Source organism: Eutrigla gurnardus (assembly GCF_963514095.1).
Source record: "Eutrigla gurnardus genome assembly, chromosome: 13".
Lineage (NCBI taxonomy): Eukaryota > Metazoa > Chordata > Actinopteri > Perciformes > Triglidae > Eutrigla > Eutrigla gurnardus.
This window is the reverse complement of record NC_139936.1, coordinates 25,618,567-25,635,862: the sequence shown is the minus strand read 5'-3', so window position 1 is coordinate 25,635,862 and position 17,296 is coordinate 25,618,567. Positions and strand designations below refer to the sequence as shown.

Here is a 17,296-nt window from a genome sequence, read left to right as displayed (position 1 = left end):
TTTTTTCTTCAGGCACTATGTTAGACGGAACCGGGTCCTTGCTCTCTGTATTTTGAAACCGTCGCGGTGAAGACAGCTAGCATCAGTAGCCGGGGAGAGAGGAGGAGGAGGTGGGCATGACACTATTAAAATTATACTATTTTCAGCTAGCATTGCAGGACAGTTAACTGTGATACGTGTTAAAGGTAATGTGTTCCGTAAGAAACAATGTGTTAACTGTATGTATTAACGTATGCTATTGCTAACGGGTAGCCTTAGTGATTAGCTTCTTGCTTTGCTAAGTGGCTAATGACTGTTAGCATGTGTTTCAAACTGCTTCTTCGACGGATTGTATAGCCAACGAACGTCACTCTAATTTTCTTCGCTCTCACATATGATCTACTTTTGTAAATTGTGTTTCTTTCAGTTTTTGTATGATTAGCTGGATAATCGTCACGTCTTGCTGTCGACTTGCCTTATAACGTTACATGCCTGAGCCAAGTTGGCCTGCATACGTGGGATTGTGCCAATACGGAAGATTCTTTAGCGTGATGTTTGTACCAGCACTACAGCTAAACCAATACCTTATGTTTGGTTCATTTTAATAAGGTGAATGTGTTGTTGACCAGAACAACCTCGAGCTGTGTATGCTAGGTTATCGTTTCCTTGGATTAGTCACATCTGCCATGGGAGAGCATGGTGCTACATTCACGTCTTCGGGGAAAGCACGTAAATATAAGAGACGTCCTAAAATGTTCTATTCTATGTAGCTTTGGCGTTCTACTTTTTTTTTTATTCAAATCATGGATCAGTAACAAGCACATATATCCATTTCCTGCGAAAGTCGCGACCAAACGTACAGGTGCAAAGTATTTTAGGGAAGAAGGGACTTAAGATAACGTACAACCATACACTACAACTAAGAATCATTAACGTCATAATAAATGTCATATTCATGGGACGGCTCTGCTTTTGTTATGCTAACGTTATGGCGTTTACAGCAGCTGTTGCAACTGAAGTTTGATATTGATCTTGAACTTCACACATCCAAAGTAGGATGGCCGCAAGATATTTTAATGAGAGTAATGATTTAAGAATGTCATAACTGTGGCCATGATACAAAAACGATGTAGTGTGGAGGTCGGTCACATTCGTCAGTAGTGTCACGTGCCGTTTTCAAATTATCTTGTGTTTTCGAGAGGAATGTGACAATTCACTTAATGTTGGTCGCCTGTCACCACAGGTCGTTCACGATCGAGTTTTCTCACAGGTCTGGAATGCAGCGTGCGCCCTCCCTTGAAACTGAGCATGCGCAGAACATGTTGTAAACAATGAGACTATTGCAGACCGTCTCTAGCTTTGTGTCTGTACAACAGTTTATCTGGGCAGAACTAACCACGGTTTTCCCATAGCTCCGAGTATATTAAATCAAATGTTCAATGGTAAGTATAGGGACACATTTGTTACTTGATCCCACCACGAACACTTTGATTTTATCGGCATCTTAAATACGAAGACGTATCAAATGTGTAGCGTTACATCCCGAAAACCACATACTTGGGCGTGACAGCATGCTAATGAAGCGACTTTTATTGATATAATGTATCCAATTTTCTATAGATTTACAATCGTTAATATTTCAGCCCAAATGTGTGTGCTTTACTTTTGTCTAGTCTTGATTTTCATCTTGAAAGATTCCCTCGTTGTAGCCGGCGGCTAACGCTGCCTTGTTGTTTAGCAAGCTAGCTAGCAGACGCTAGTCCCACTACAGTGTGGTTAGTTCTCCAAGACATAACGTGTTGGGTGAATAATGTGGGTATCCGGACCTGCAGTAGCACTTGCTTTATTGTATCACAGAGACTTCGCGCATATTTGTGTAGCTGTTGAGCGTCCGCATCAACTATGTGATATACAGTCATATGTATGCAGCCTACCTGGAAAGAATTGTAACTGAAGGGATTCCTTTGTAGGACACTTCAGTCTGTTTTATTTTAATTTGCAATATGTGGCAGCTTGTTGGAGTAAGTAAAATAAACAAAGGATGGAAGGCACGTAGTCTTAATATCCACACAAAGCAGGTACAGGCTGTTGGATTGCGCATTATGGGGAATATAGTGGAAGGTAAAAACCTACTACACACTCTGTCATTAAATTGAGTCTCCCCAATCCGACCAATGACAATTCCTGTTTTTCAGAATGTATGGTTATTTGTAAGTAATAGTAGAGGAGCTATTATTTATTATATTCTACATTAATCTGACATTGTAGTGTTGAAGAAATCTTAGTAAGTGTGCTGAAGTATTAATTGAAACAACAAATGTATGATTCTTGAATAACAGTTAAGAAAACATGGTAGTTATTTAGTTCATGGACTGCTGGTCGTAATTGCCCAAGGGGGTTGTGTGCTGTGTTGTAGGGAGCTGAAGCATGGAGGCAGTTCTGAGCAGGCTGAGGGGGCTAAGTCCTGATGAACTGCGCGAGGAGTTTGCACGAGCAGAACTCAAGTGTGGCCCTATCACCGCTACCACCCGAGCCACGTTCGAGAGGAAGTTAGCCCGATTCCTGGCCGGGCCAGAGAGCAGTGCCACTGAAGTGGAGAGGACTTCGGCAGGTGTCTTGGGAGGTGCAAGCTCTCTTGCAGATTATGCCAAACCTGGGTCATGTGCCACTTCAGCAGTTGCACCCACCACTGGTGCAACAAGCAGCAACCCCGCTGAGGCTGCCAGCGAAGAGTTGGACTTTGGCTACGGTGTGGGACTTAACCCTCCAGAGGAAGAGGAGATCTCCGTAGAGGCGACCTCAAACAGCTCTGTGGAAGGCAGTAACTCTCAGTCCAAAACAGAAACCTCATCAAAGTCGGCACAAGTTTCCCCAACCTTTTATTTTGGAGTATGTCCACTGTGGGAGGATGTTTTGGCTCGAAATGGTAAGTTACTTGACCGACAGATTTCAGCATTACATATATAGAGTTTGCAAAAGAAAATGATAGTTCGGAATTGGAATTACAGGAAAGCCTTTAGATCAGTGTCAGAAAAATACTTTTAAACTTGTCTAGATTTAAATAGTTGATTTAAATAGTGATAGTTTGTTTTTACGCCATTTAATATATATTTTTTTCGAATGTGATTTTCTTTTTTGGGGTGGCACATACCATTTACTTTCATCACAATGTCCTGGCCTTTATTCCAGCTGTGAACATGTGTTGTTGCTTTCCCCTTGTTCCTGCCGCCTCTCAACTGTCAAATTGTCAAAACTTTGATTCCATCTGTTGTAATTGTGGGATGGAAACATACACAATGAATACATAGATCAGTGTAAATTAAAATAGTAATTAAATTTATCGTATCAACAATGTTGTTCAAATGTATACATTTTTCAATGTTTCTTATTCTTTCAGTCTGGAATAAAATAGATGACTCATCTGAACTCTATTTTCTTTGATGGGTTCAACTTTTGGTTTTATACTGATTCAAAGCTGAAGTCCACCTTAAAATATTGTCATGTTGCTCCTTTATTGATTTGTGATATCTGTTGTCCAGTTTCTGTGTTTGCTTGGAGGACTTGCTGCTGTTGTAGTGAATGAAAACACACAAAAATATGACTGCCTGAACTCTGTGGATTTTTTTATTGATCTAAATGAATCTTGAGCTACCACAAAGGTCAATGCTGGTAATGTTAACAGGGCAGGCTTTATTGCAACTGTGAAAGCAGTGGCACTCAGTTGCTCCTCATCAAAATATGACATTACAGGCTGAGTGGACAGAAAGGAATTTTTTTTTTTTTTGTTAAATCCACAAACTGCCACCTAGAATGTCGAACAGTTAATAAGACAGGAAATTGCAATCTTGGAGAAACCGTATAAATGGGAAAAGCTGGTTCTCAGTTGTTTTTTGTGTGTGTTTCTGCAGAGAGAGCACACGTATACACAGATAAGAAAGATGCCCTTCAAGCTGTTAAGATGATGAAGGGAGCCCGCTTCAAATCCTTCCCCAACCGCGAGGATGCTGAAAAGTTTGCTAAGGGGATCTGTGACTATTTCCCCTCTCCCAACAAATCTACACCCTGTGTGTCTCCTGTCAAACCGGGCCTGGTCATTAGTAAAGGTAAGTAGAAACCATTCTCTCATTAAAATACAATTATTGTCATATATATTGTCTGTGTGTCATGTTGGAGGCCAGCGACTGAGCAGGGTTGAAACTTAAGTATTGAAGTGTTCCCTGTCAATATAATGTTCCCTGTATTATTAAAGGAGTCATGCTGTATCACGTGTCAATACTTATGTAAATGGTCGCACTTTGCATCCTTGCAATTTGCAAGACCATTTTTCAACTCAAATTTTAATTAATAACTCACTAATTGTCGCATCTTATACACATTTTCACTCTTTTGGTCGGGCATTTAATGCTCAATATAGTGAAACATTCTATAATTCCTTCTGGGTTTTGTCAGGTCAATAGCAGCTGACACAAACTGATGCATGGGGAAAACCAGCGTTGGATAATATTTTGAGTTTTTGACAGCGGTGCATTTCCTCCACTTTCTTCTCCCTCTCCACACTAGACAACATGGAGGTTGATACTATCAACCGAGAGCGGGCAAACAGTTTCAAGAGCCCACGCTGCCAAGACCTAACGGCCAAATTGAGGAAAGCTGTGGAGAAGGGTGACGAGGTGGCCTTCGGCGAGCTGGTCTGGAGCAACCCACGCTATCTCATTGGCTCAGGGGATAATCCCACTATTGTGCAGGTGAGCATATCATTTTGTGTTAACCTCTTGGTGTACTCTCAGAACCACTCTCGTGAACACGTCATTAATGAAAACGGTTATGAGTTGATGTTGTTTAGCTTGTGGTAGTAGTACTGTTGTGGTTTCTCCAACTATGTGCTATTAATAGACATTTACATTTAGGTCATTTAGCAGACGCTTTTGTCCAAAGCGACTTACAATAAGTACATCTGTCAAAAGAAGGAAACAAAGAAACCACAACGTATCATTGTTGATAAAGTAAGAGCTAAAAATAGAACAAGTGTTAGGTCCTCATCTGAGTAAAGTAGTACTTCAAGAGCAACAGTGCTACGATCAGAGTCTGAACAAGGGAAGGATTTGAAGCGGGCTCCCTTCATCATCAAGTCTGAACAGGTGAGTCTTGAGCCTTTTTCGGAAAATGGCAAATGACTCAGCTGTCCTGACATTAGTCGGGAGTTCGTTTCACCACTGAGGCGCCAGAACAGAGAAGAGTCTGGACTTTGCTGAGCGACATTTGTAGGGTGGGTTTTTTAAGGAGAGGTTTCACGGTAGCTGTCTTAAAATCCACTGGAATGACACCAGAGGTGAGGGAGGAGTTGATCAGGGTGGTGAGGAATGGCAAGATGTCGTGTGAGATGTCTTGGAGAAGAGAGGAGGGGATCGGGTCGAGGGAGCAGGTGGTGGCACGGTTAGATGTAACAAGTGCGTGAACATCTTCAGAGGTGAGGGGGCTAAAGCTGGTAAGACCATCCGAGTTGAGAGTTGGGGGAGATGTCTTCTGGGAGGGAATAGGCGTGAATGAGGAGCTGATGTCATTTACTTTCTTGGTAAAGTAAGTAGCAAAGTCATCGGCAGTAAGGGAGGAGGGAGGGAGAGGGGTAGGAGGGGTGAGGAGGGAGGAGAACACGGAGAAGAGTTTCCTGGGGTTGGAGGCAGAAGAGTTGATCTTTGCCAGGTAGAAGGCAGATTTAGCTGCCGAAACAGTTGAGGTGAAGTCAGAGAGGAGGTGGTGGTAGTGAGTAAGGTCCTCGTGCTGGCCCGATTTCTTCCATTTTCTCTCTGACGCTCGCAACAACAATCTGTTGGTTCGCAGAGGTTCAGACAGCCAGGGAGGGGGGGGGAGATGATCGCGCAGGTCGTGAGATTGGGGGACAGAGAGTGTCCAAAGAAGAGGAGAGTGAGGACATCAGGATGGAGGAGGCTTCCTCAGTAGGCATTAAGGAGAACTTAATGCCTAGAGATGAAATCGTCTCGCTTGGAACGCTGGCGTTTGTTGATACATGAATGTCTTTTCCACATCAGTGCCAACATTTCAGCTAATGCCCTTGTCAAGCTTTCAGTTACGAAGATGAAGACAAAACTCTGACATGGCTTGTGAATGAAGAATGAATCTATTCGTTTAGAAACACATTTGTGATAAGAGAGTTTTCGCCAGTCTTGAAAGTTGGTATTTTTAAACCTACATGTCTTTCTATATTATAAACACCAACTGTTGTTATCATTAAAAGGTTCAGCAGGTGACGTTAAGGTCAAACGTTGCTTTTGGGCCAAATGAAGCATGGTTTCCTGTTGACAGGAGATTAAAGAGGATTATGTCCTGATCCATACAGTTGTTCCACTCTTTTGTCTGGTAGGAGGGCTGCCGGTACAACGTGATGCATGTGGCAGCCAAGGAGAACCAGGCAGGAATAGCCCAACTGCTGCTGGACACCTTGGAAAACCCTGAGTTTATGCGCCTCATGTATCCAGATGACCAGGATGTCATGCTGCAGAAACGTATCCGCTACATTGTAGATCTTTACCTCAACACTCCAGATAAGGCTGTAAGTTATTTCACCAAACCCCATTAGATTCTGTCTAAATGTAGTTAATCGGCTGTGTTCATGAGGTTTGTCTGTGTTTTCCAGGGCTATGAAACACCGCTCCACTTTGCCTGTAAGTTTGGGTGCCCAGACGTGGTTAATGTCCTCTGCTCACATCCTGACAGTGATAAGAACTGTAGGAACAAGGATGGCCAGAAGCCTTGTGATGTAAGGAGTTTTATTTTGAACCCTTTTTAACACATGCTGAGTGAGAACACCGTCAGTACACCTAGGTGGTGTTGCTGGGGAATTTTACACAGAAATGATTCACGAATGTACATATGAGAGCTGTCTAGCAGCTCCTCAGCCTTGCACAATACTGCTGTACACTGGGATCCAGCCAGAAGCTGCTGGGGGGAGGTACTGTTATGCTCACACAGGTTTTCAAGCGGTGACCTTTTAGCTTGCTTTTTAAATCTTTTGGCACCAATCACTCACTGCACATAGAAGGCTAAAATTAGATGATGATCATGAGCAAATTCTTTCCCCTGCTAATCCAGCAACAGCTGTATGTTTTCTGCTGTCTATACTGTATAGAGCTTATACATCTTTCTTTTCCTTTCCATAGCTTATTTGTAGCAGAAAAAATAAAACTCAAGCAGTGAAGCAGAAGATAACTGACTATTTGGAGGGTAAGGAGACACACACACACACACACACACACACGGGATACAGACATATGCCGTTCACTGTACCTCCACTTGGAGAGGCTTGATGAAATAAAAGTAGCATGTTATATGCTACGGTTGTTTATAATTTTGCTGTGACAAATTAACGTTAATTCTTTTTATGTGTTGGTTTTATCTAATTTCTTCAGCCAAACACAATAAAAACCATCATGGTTCAATCCCCTGAGAGTCAGCCTGTTTGAGAAATATGACCGTTGCAGTGTAATCCTGATACTGTACTGAATACGGCGTGTGATCATCGCATTTGGCATGAAGTTCTGCATACTGTATATGTTGTCTTATCTCATCTGTAGTGAAGGGCAACTTTAAATTGTCTGTTGTTTCGCAGACCGCTGCTATATACCTTTGCTGAGGGCGACCGACAACACCTCTCAGCCAATCATTGGTGGTCTGTGGTCACCCGAGTCCTCTGAAAGTCTCTTGCTGACCCAGCGGAATACGAGGAGCCCAATGGACCCTGTGATGACTGTCACAGCCTTCGCTGGCCCACTGAGTCCTTCTAAAGCAAGTTTACCTGGATACCTGTCTGTTTACTATAAGTCCATCAATGTGTCATTGAAAACATCCAGTGATCAGCGCGCGTTTTCACCCGTAGGCAGATGATTTCCGTCGGTGCTGGAAGACGCCACCCAGAGACCGGGCGGAGCTTTTCCACCACATCCTGAAGTCTGATCCTGACCGTGGGGCAGAGAGAGTGGGCAGGTATGTCCAAAACCTTCCTCTGCTTATGCTGTCTTTGTAACCATGTATTCTCAGAGATATTGTGCTACTACTGAAGGTGATACTACTGCGGTTGTGATGCATGAAGAAAATACACCGGAGGAAATACCTTTTCCACCACAGTCATGTTGGGCCATGTACTACACACCCTGGGTTGAAACATGTTAAATGTCATCTCCACTCTCTTCTTCTCATACACATCTCAGCCTACCCTCATTCATATAAAGGGGATGGACAAAATGCAATTCAGCAGCACCACAAACTGCAGCTCCCAAAATTACCATCCAATTGAATCAACAGCTCTGTAACTCCTGGCACCGTGACAGCAGGCTGTTCTCTGGCATAAATCAGTTTATAAAATTGCAGGAAAATTCAATATAAATCAGTGAATGATTTAGCCATGTCCAAGAAACTATGAAAACAAAATGACACCTCATCATTTATCTACAGAGACCTGGCTCGTGAGATGGGCCACCCGTGGGCTGAGTACTGGGACTTTCTGGACAGTTTTGTGGATCTGTCATCAACTGAGGGGCTTCGCAAGCTGGACGAGTATCTTGGCAAGAAGGATTTCAGCCCACGGTCTCATGAGGAGGCTGGAGAGAATGAGAACAGCAACAGGTTTAAAACCCCCTCTCCAGGTACCTTCCCCCGCTCCGTATCAGCTCCAAGTACTGAAACAAGAAATGTTCTACGCATATTCAGATGATCCTCCTTTTACATCTGTCAATTGACAGTGTAGTGTAATCAGTTTTCTCAGATATTACTCTTGTATGATGAAAATGGACAAAGCAGCAAAATCTCTCATGATTCTGTGATAAGATCCCACTAATAATGACCAGTTTTAAGTCTGTTTTGGTGATTCATCTTCCCTGGTTGCAGGCAAGCCCAAAAAGTTCTGCAACTCCATCTCAGTCGGTGCCTTTCTGGATGAGGGTGATGACATCAGCCTCGAGGAGATGAAGAATCGTCAGAACGCAGCACTCACCAGCATCACATCCTCTGCTGCGTCCAAGGACTGCCTGAAGGGGGCAGTGGGGGGCCGCGAGGTTCACATCCTTCCCATTGCGCTGCACCACCGCGGGGCTGACCTGATCGAGACGGCGGCCGAGCAGGATCTGCTGTGCTGCTGCGAAGACGGCCTCCTGACGCCTGGCGTCGTCTGCAAAAACGGGGCATGCTCCTCCTCCAGAGATAGGACTCACAATGGAGACAAGGTGACTCCTCGCACCTCCCCGTCTTCCTCCTGCCTGTTGTCGCCCATCTCCAACCTCATGGTAGAGTTTGAGCGCATGTCGCTGCAAGAGCCGCTGGACAGCACCGCCAGCTGCAGGGAGCGGCGGAGCAGTGGCGGGAGCCGACACAGGGAGGTTCGGGACTCCTACGCCTCCTCCTCAGCCACAGAACTCAGCTCTGGGCTGAACCGCCTGTCTTTTGGTCACAGCAGTCAGGATGGGGAGACGGCGGAGGGGCCGGGCTGGAGAATAGAGGGAGGAGAGACGGAGGAGAGGCGTAGTAGTGGCAGCTCAGAGGAGTACTTTGAAGCAGAGGAGAGTGTGGAGGTGCTAGGAAGGACAAGGGGGTCAACATCAGGGGGGCGCAACTTCTGTGCTCGGTCCAAGTCATGGGACCATGGGGGGAGGGACCTCAGCAGCTCCGGATCCTCTGGGTCCTCCTATAAGTCCTTAGATAACTCCAATGTGTTTCTACCCAGGACCCCGCCGCACATTAGAGGAGGGCCTTTCATTGACGGGTGAGTCTCGCTTGTTTCTGAGTTTCGGGGTACTGTAGTCTCTGGTTCTAGTCCAAACAAGTGTACTGCAACACCAACTGACTGCTATTTGGGAAACTTGACAGGCAGCCAGTTACAAATGGATTTGATGATGGTTTGAAGACTTGAATAACAATACTGACATATTCCACTGGATTAATCTTCTTTGTTTTTACAGGGATTCACCATCCAAGTTGGACAGACAGGTCTTGTCAGCAATAGATGGCTTAGACATCGATCCCCAGAAGTATCCCAGTATTCACAAGTGGAAGAGCACAATGAAGTCATACTCAATGTCAGACATGCAGAGGTTAGTACTTACAATGCATAGTATTTCTGTGTTTGGTCTACTGATTTTATTATATGTGTTTATGATGCTGTCATGGCCTACAAAGTGAGGTTTAAATATTTGTGTGTGGAAACAATTCACCTCCAGACTTCATTTTGTTAAAGAAGTGCATGGCATGCATGTTAGACGGTGATATAGTTGGCTGCATTTACATGTGTACAGTAAAAGCATATTTTTACCTCTGAGGCACTTCATACAGTGTGCCCACACTATGACTAATATGTAGGCGATGCTGACTTTCCAGAGAATTAATTCAAAAAAACAAATAATGGTGTAATCTTGTATAGTGTGCATATGTCTTGACAAACCAATTGTCTGATCACTAAGTAGAAGATGGCTGCTCCGTGAAGAAGTGTGGCAGCTGAAGATGCTCTTTTAGAAGCAAACATGTCTGGTGTTTTAGTGTAGTGCATTTCTTGACTAACCGAGGGGAAAGGTTTAAATCAAATTGTCCCGTTCCCCGTGACGTTAAACATCTCTGTCAGGCCCATGCAGCCAGTTTGTGGTGATTTTGTACAATGGGACAGTAGCATCTGTACAAATGTTCCCTTTTGAGCGTCAGCAGCAAAGTAACCATGTTGTAAACCACTGACGGGTGTTGCATTGCTTGTGTGTCGTCCAGCTGGCCCAGCCCTGCGGTGGTAAAACCACGTCTCAGGATGCAGCATCAGACTCCCGGCTCCCCGGGCAGCGGCCTGATGTCTCCCACCGGCCGCTCCAGTCCCGCCCGCCATGCCGCCTCGCCAGACTTCAGCCCCAGCCGTTACAGCCCTGCCAATGCTAGCTACATCCAGCGCATCCGCCTCAAGCACTTGAATGAGCCTCCGATCTAACCCACCACTACGGCCATACCCTCTCCCAGCCCCGACACCGAGCTCCCCTTCCTACGACGAATCCAGCTGCACCGAGGTGGCTGCACCCGAGCTCAGAAACCACATACCTAACCGAAATATGCACAAGTGTCTGGAAGATTTGTATTAACAACGTATGGTACTGCCCCTATGTAATACAGGAATTCTCATCACGTTGGGTTGTGATGTAAACTCAAGACTTTAAAAAGGAAAAAAAGAAACCTTGATAATTTATGTATTGTATGGGTGTGGGCCATGTTGAATTGACGGTAATGTTATTTGTGAGATGTGTCAAGCACCTGTATCATAGCCTGTGTCAACTTTTTTGAATATCGTGAATACAAGCCGCACTCCCCAAAGTTAGTCCATCACTAAAACCTTAGTGTGGAACCTTCAACAGGATTCTGTTGCTGAGGATGTTCTTTAAAAAAAAAGTAAAATGTCAATATTTTAAAAGTTATTTTTTTGTATATTGGTCAGTAGCACAAAATTTAAATGTTTTTATTAATGCTGTTAAAACAGACTGCCATTTCTTATGTTTTCCTCAGTTCAGGAATTGCCTTAATTTTCTGAAGTGATGGACCAGCTCTGTCAGCTGGACACACTCTCTAGCTCTTACGTGAAATATCTGGAAACGGCGACCTCACTTGCTGCGTCAGTCACAGATGAATTACGGCAAACATGGGAAAACTGATTAGACTGAGATCTTCCATGTTTTTATTTTGTTCTTCAATAAATGCATACATTTTCCATCTTTTCTTGGTAGTTCCTGGACATGTCTTGACTTTTCCTTTCTGCCACTTCCGGCGGCCTTATACTGTGCAATTTAATTTTTCTCTGAAATATCTTTCATTTACAAGCACCTCCCACAGTATGAATGACAAATCACACTTATCTGTTAAGTGTCATTTCAAATTGGTCTTGTCTGGGCTAAACTTTAAAATTGCCAAGTTGGAGACCAACTTTAAGCTGTATTCAGTTATTTGTTGTTTTTGTTTTTAACCACTAAAGGGTTGACTCCAAAACTAAACGGCAACAGAATCCAGATGTATTTATTAGCTACGTATTGATATCTCAAATTAAATAAACTGCCTTACATTTCCATCGAACCCCACTGATTAGCTGAGAGTAGTTGATGTTGATTCCCAGCGGGATCGGCAGTTTTCACCCTTCTCCCCTTCCAAAAAGTAGTTTGATTCAGTGTTGAGCTTAATAGAGCTTTAATGCCTGACGTTATGGTTCAAATTGGCTTACAGTAAACTCATGTACACATGGCAGGTACTTGCAGTTTTTCAAAACCTGTTAACTCCAATGGTGGAGTGTGAGTGTACATCTGCTGTAGCCAAACTGTGTAACTTAGGGATGAATTCACTGCTGTTCGAGGGCTGATGGCTATCTGTAGGACAAAAAAGCCAATCGTTTTAAATATTCAGATTGTCACTCTACTTGGGTTGAGAGGAACGTGTGTTCTGAATGTACATTTCTTTATTAACTAAACCTTTTATCCGAGAGCACAAACTACTTCACTGAGAAGATTGTATCGTCATCGTTGTGCTCTCAGGTGGCAACGGATCGAATTCTGATCTCTGAATGTTTATGAATGTGGAACTTTGCAAAAATGCACCTAAAAAACTTAAAACATGCTTCTTGTGCTTTATTAAAAACTTAACTTTCATGGTGAATTATTTCTGTATGTCTAGACCTCATTTGCTTTCCAACTAATCAATAAAACATCACCCCTACTTTACTGCCAACGTGTCTGTGCTTTTTGGATATTTGGGAAAAGAAACGTGAAGGAAACGGAGACATTCATCCTTGACTTTTATTTACTACTGCACTATACAACACAATAATCCTCACACTTCAGCCTACTGTACCAACAGAAGAAACACTAAGCAAGATCTGCATTGACAACAGCTATACAAATACAACTTTTTTGGTTTAAAAATGTCACCTGTGTAAAAATCTTCAGTTACATTCAGGAGCAGCTGTTGATCACTTCTGCTGGCATTCAATGGCACGGAAGTCACCGCATCCTCAGAGTCTCTCATTACATGATGGGAGTTCAGTTAGAAAATAATAACATCAAAAGTAATTTTCAAGACACTTAAGGAGAAAACTGAGCTTTGACCCTGCAACCAACTGACTGGGCATCCGGACCCCAGAAACCGGCCATCGTCGGGCTGTCAGGTCCGTGTTAGTTTGTCCGGGGGCATGAATCCAGAGTCTCCCAGAGTCCTGAGGGCCACCCTGCCGCTGGGTCGGATGGTGAGCCACGTGATGCTGCCATTGTTCAAGCCCATACGTAACCAGCCCTCCGGAGGAAACTGCAGAGCCCTGAGAGTCAAAGAAGGAGATGAGCATCACTGGAGCTACTGTACATGTACACGGCCCTTGTTTAACAAATAATGTGATTTGTTTGAGATCTTGTCCTGTAAGTAGTCATTTGGAGGATAAACATATTTCATAACTAACTAGATGCACAGTAGGGTCCGATTTAATCTGCCAATATTAGCCTATTAAATGTAAATTACCTTACAAATGCATTACAAACACTAACAAAAGTAACATTGGCATTTTTTGGCAGACGATATATCAACATCAGAATTCCACGAACGTATGCAGTAAACAAGAAACGCACAAGGCTACAAATATGTAGCAGCTACAATATTAACAGCAAACAGGAATTTTCTTATTAGATTCCATTAAGAACACAATGACACAAGTGAAGCACGATTCCTTTAAAACCATCCTATGGAAAAGCATTGCAGCAGAACTTCAACACAAACATCAGCAAAGCAAGAAGACTCTGCTGAGCCGCTGGCAACACAAACCTGCAGACAAAATAACGGATGACATTGGCATGACACACGATGATCTCGTAGCTGTCCTCCTTCTGCATGGGGTCGGCCCGGTGGATGTAGCGGCGGAAGGCTGCCTCGATGCGAGCTCCATCTTCGTGGTACTGCTGGAGGGATGTAGAGAGGTTGAAAGCCATCTTTGTCAAATGAAAGAGTTCTGTTTGAACCCCTCAATACATGATGCTGCTGTGCATTGTGGGGAATGTATGAAGAGTTTTGTTCCAAAATGAGGCCAACTTTATGTAAAATGTTGCTTCTACTAAAGGCTGAATCAGCACTGGATCTCTGAGGGCACAAAGCTGTTGACATGGGTTGTTTATAGGACCCAAGTATAGTCCAACTATGTCATGGTGCTACCGTGTACAGATCTCTTCTTTTAGGTCAAAGGTCATAAAGATTAAAATCAGCAATGTTTGAAATCTTTGTCATTTTAACTGGAGACGTAACTAGGACTTATTTCAGTAAATACAGTATTACAGTATTTCTGGAAGGACACAATAATGCATTCTTCGAAAAGGTGTGAAATCCACATACATTCCTAGATATCATTGGGTTACAGTTGTGCAATTGCATAAACCCAACCCTTGAAGTCCTCAATAATCAAAAGACATTTACCAACTTGTTATTTAGAAACATGATTATTGTAAGCATGCAAAATATCCATTTGAGTGAGTAAATAATAATGGAATAGCTGGTTGTTAGCTGCCAGACTCCCTTCAACATTGGCATTTTGGAAAACAACTCTTGACCATTCCTGTGGCAATGCACTGATGTATTGGCTGATTATTGTAGCAGGTAGCCTAAATGAACACTGGACACCTGCACAGACACATGGGCAGCACAGCTGCAGAAAGCTACCGAAACAAGGGTGTGCAAAGAAAATCCAGCCTGTAACCAACTCGTGTAGCTTCTCTCACCACAGCATCGGGCTTCCAGTGAGTGACAGGTGGGACCGGCTCGATCGGTGCGCCCTCCCTCAGCAGATCACAGCTCACGAGCTCCACTCCTAGACCCGTACGACATTCGGGGCAGCGAAAAATGTTAATATACATTTGCGTTGTTCATCGTTGCATCTGCATCCATTTTAATTTGCATTACACAGTATGGAGTACTGTTATTGTTCATATAAAATGTAATCTGTTAAATCTTATTAAGCTTAGAGCATTTGGAATAAACTTGACTTAAATAAATAAGAATTAAAAAAACATGTTTGACAATGCAGCTCTAAAGCGCGTCTATCCACTACCTGAGAGGTGTTTTCCAATAATATTTGCCGTCTCTATGGCCCTGGCCATGCTGGAGTGGACCAGAACGTCATACTTGAGTCCCAACGCTGCCAACCGCTTGCCCGTGAACTCGGCCTGCTCACGACCTGGAAGTAGAGACACAGTGGTCATTATAACAAATGACAGCAAAGAAACAGGTCGTTCTGCCGACAGGGTGGTAGCGTGCATGCATGCTTGTGACAGTTTGAATGAAATGACTGTCCAGACTGAACCAAGTAGATTAAAGGGGGAAGAAATGACCTAATGGTGTGAGGATCCTCTCTTTGTCACACAGCCCACTCAGGTTGTACTGAGAGTGTCTGATGAGGAGGATGTTGCGAGTAGCTTTTGGTTTGCCGTTGTCCTGCTCGGAGCTGGGGTCTTCGGTTGCTGGAGCTTGGGTCTTCTTCTCATTAATCAGTGCAGACGGGTCTCTCCTAAACAGAGGCAAGACAAGGTGATGTTGAGATTACAAGTGGCTTTGTGACTATGTTTTAAGATGATAGGATGACATAATCCTTTATTAGTCCGCCTGTGGGGACATTTACAGAATTACAGCAGCAGCGATAAGAGACAGGACAGAACAAATAGCAGTAAAAAACTAACGATCAATATATTATGTTGAGATGTTCCAAACATCTTGTTATGAAGAAATCCTAAGCAAAACTCTTTACATTCGTATTTATTTATAGCCGATTAGTTGTGATCAACATCCTAGAAGAAGAAGGATCAAACCATCCCACATATCCTTCTGGTCCACACTTGGATTTGGTATGAATCCAAAACACCTATTCAATTGACCAAGATATTAAAATCGCCCGTCGTGTACATTCACGTAATCAACCTACATGTGACGTGTGTAGCCCGTTGGTGGTTAAATTGGTGGTTATTTGACGGAGGTTTGGCGTGGCGTTAAAGCCATGCCGGAGTGGACGGTGGAACAGACCGCTACGGACAGCGTGCACATGACCAGAGCGCGTGTAGCGGCACCTACTTGTCCCAGTTGAAGTCCCAGGCGTGTCCCGCCGGGGCCGGTGTGTGGCTGGCAGGTGTCCACGCCGGCTGCGCAGCCTGAAGAACGGTGAATCTCGACCACCGACTGGCCGCTTCTCTCCGCTGCTCAGCGAAGTATCCGCGGGAGTCGGCGGCGGCGGCGAAGACCAGGACGGCGGAGCCTCCAGCGAAGCCACAAATTAGTTTCAACGTGTTCCTGTACGACATCCCGTGAGCCGCCGAATAAGCGTACTCTTGCTAGCTAATTAACGTTAGCTGAGCGTAATTGGTTTACCGTTACCGAGGTGTAAACGCCGTCTCCCAACAGGCGTGTGGCTTTCTTTCGCTCGCTGCTGTTTGACGGTTAAATTCCACTCAAGCGGGGGAAACAAAATACGCTTTCTCGGGCCCGATACGTACTGTGCGGCTCTTAACTGAAACTAAAAATACATCCGGCACAACTAACAGCAAGCTAATACAGGCAGCAGTTTCCTGCAAACATTACGGTGGGCCTTCTTCTTCTTCTTCGTCGTCGTCGTCGTCGTTGTTGTCTTCTTCTTCTTCGTTGGGGTTTAACTGCAGCTGGAATCCTTCGTGTCACATTACTGCCACCTTCTGGATTTAGTTAACAATGTCCGGTTTGACATATTTCCCCATCAGCACAACACTACCACATGGTGGAGCATACATTTTGATCACTATTATTTTTACAAATAACTAATACTGTTACTGGTGAAATGAGGAACAAAGGCACAAGTACCATGTTGACATACAATTGCCCAGGAAAAGAAAACAACACAGCAAATCAGCAGTTAGCCTGGAGCAGTAGTTTAGTTTTATTTTATTTCTTAATTGATAATTATTACAGTGACATTTCACATACTAGAGTTTAAAGTACATTTATCCCCTTGGGAATTGTTATGAGGCACTTGTAAATATGATCGTTTGTAGCGACACAGTAATTTCCAAACTTGAAACATCCACCAACGAGACCCTCTCACCTCATGTCCTTGCTTTATGCCCGTACTTCCTTATATTGCATGTGTGTTCTGTATGTTTATGGGCATCAACATGAAGATGTAATGACCAGGTGCTGGATTGTAAACAGGCATCCATGAGGAAGCTATGAGAATGGCAGAAACACTGACTCTGGGATTGGTGAGTACACGAACCATTGTTAAGTCAGGGAGGAGGGGCCAACTCTGAGTCTG

General features: G+C 43.9%; 2 protein-coding genes across 7 annotated transcripts; one reads left to right on the top strand and one right to left on the bottom strand.

Annotated features, from left to right (window-relative positions):
* The first annotated feature begins 50 nt into the window (after window positions 1-50).
* ankle2 (ankyrin repeat and LEM domain containing 2) lies at window positions 51-11,720 on the top strand. 3 transcript variants are annotated; one of them, XM_084024128.1, is made up of 13 exons: window positions 51-110; window positions 2,396-2,905; window positions 3,888-4,082; window positions 4,540-4,724; window positions 6,359-6,547; window positions 6,632-6,754; window positions 7,155-7,218; window positions 7,604-7,783; window positions 7,875-7,977; window positions 8,446-8,636; window positions 8,878-9,748; window positions 9,945-10,076; window positions 10,738-11,720. In XM_084024128.1, exons 2-13 carry the CDS (start codon window positions 2,407-2,409, stop codon window positions 10,946-10,948), a joined length of 2,943 nt encoding a protein of 980 aa, XP_083880254.1. In that variant the 5' UTR covers window positions 51-110; window positions 2,396-2,406; the 3' UTR covers window positions 10,949-11,720. The 3 variants fall into 3 exon arrangements, with proteins under 3 accessions (XP_083880254.1, XP_083880255.1, XP_083880256.1); XM_084024129.1 differs by having other exon boundaries at window positions 63-185; XM_084024130.1 differs by lacking the exon at window positions 51-110 and adding an exon at window positions 1,328-1,421.
* A 1,042-nt stretch (window positions 11,721-12,762) lies between these two features.
* Window positions 12,763-16,638, bottom strand: pgam5 (PGAM family member 5, serine/threonine protein phosphatase, mitochondrial). Of its 4 annotated transcripts, none has more exons than XM_084024163.1 (6): window positions 16,087-16,638; window positions 15,354-15,529; window positions 15,074-15,199; window positions 14,745-14,833; window positions 13,801-13,934; window positions 12,763-13,303 (listed from the first exon to the last, which is right to left on the bottom strand). In XM_084024163.1, the coding sequence occupies exons 1-6, from the start codon at window positions 16,311-16,313 to the stop codon at window positions 13,153-13,155; spliced, it is 903 nt and encodes a 300-aa protein (XP_083880289.1). In that variant the 5' UTR covers window positions 16,314-16,638; the 3' UTR covers window positions 12,763-13,152. The 4 variants fall into 4 exon arrangements, with proteins under 4 accessions (XP_083880289.1, XP_083880290.1, XP_083880287.1 ...); XM_084024164.1 differs by having other exon boundaries at window positions 13,801-13,931; XM_084024161.1 differs by having other exon boundaries at window positions 14,745-14,840; window positions 15,075-15,199.
* Between the last annotated feature and the right edge of the window lie 658 nt (window positions 16,639-17,296).

What these genes read in the sequence shown, in the direction of transcription:
- ankle2 (XM_084024128.1), top strand. Translation starts at nt 2,407, where the DNA reads ATGGAGGCAGTTCTGAGCAGGCTGAGGGGGCTAAGTCCTGATGAACTG. An exon ending in TCAACACTCCAGATAAGGCT is followed by an intron (nt 6,548 to 6,631) that starts GTAAGTTATTTC and finishes TGTGTTTTCCAG; the next exon opens with GGCTATGAAACACCGCTCCA. An exon ending in GTTTAAAACCCCCTCTCCAG is followed by an intron (nt 8,637 to 8,877) that starts GTACCTTCCCCC and finishes CCCTGGTTGCAG; the next exon opens with GCAAGCCCAAAAAGTTCTGC.
- pgam5 (XM_084024161.1), bottom strand. Translation starts at nt 16,313, where the DNA reads ATGTCGTACAGGAACACGTTGAAACTAATTTGTGGCTTCGCTGGAGGC. An exon ending in GAGGATCCTCACACCATTAG is followed by an intron (nt 15,200 to 15,353) that starts GTCATTTCTTCC and finishes CTCTACTTCCAG; the next exon opens with GTCGTGAGCAGGCCGAGTTC. An exon ending in ATCCGTTATTTTGTCTGCAG is followed by an intron (nt 13,304 to 13,800) that starts GTTTGTGTTGCC and finishes TTTGACTCTCAG; the next exon opens with GGCTCTGCAGTTTCCTCCGG.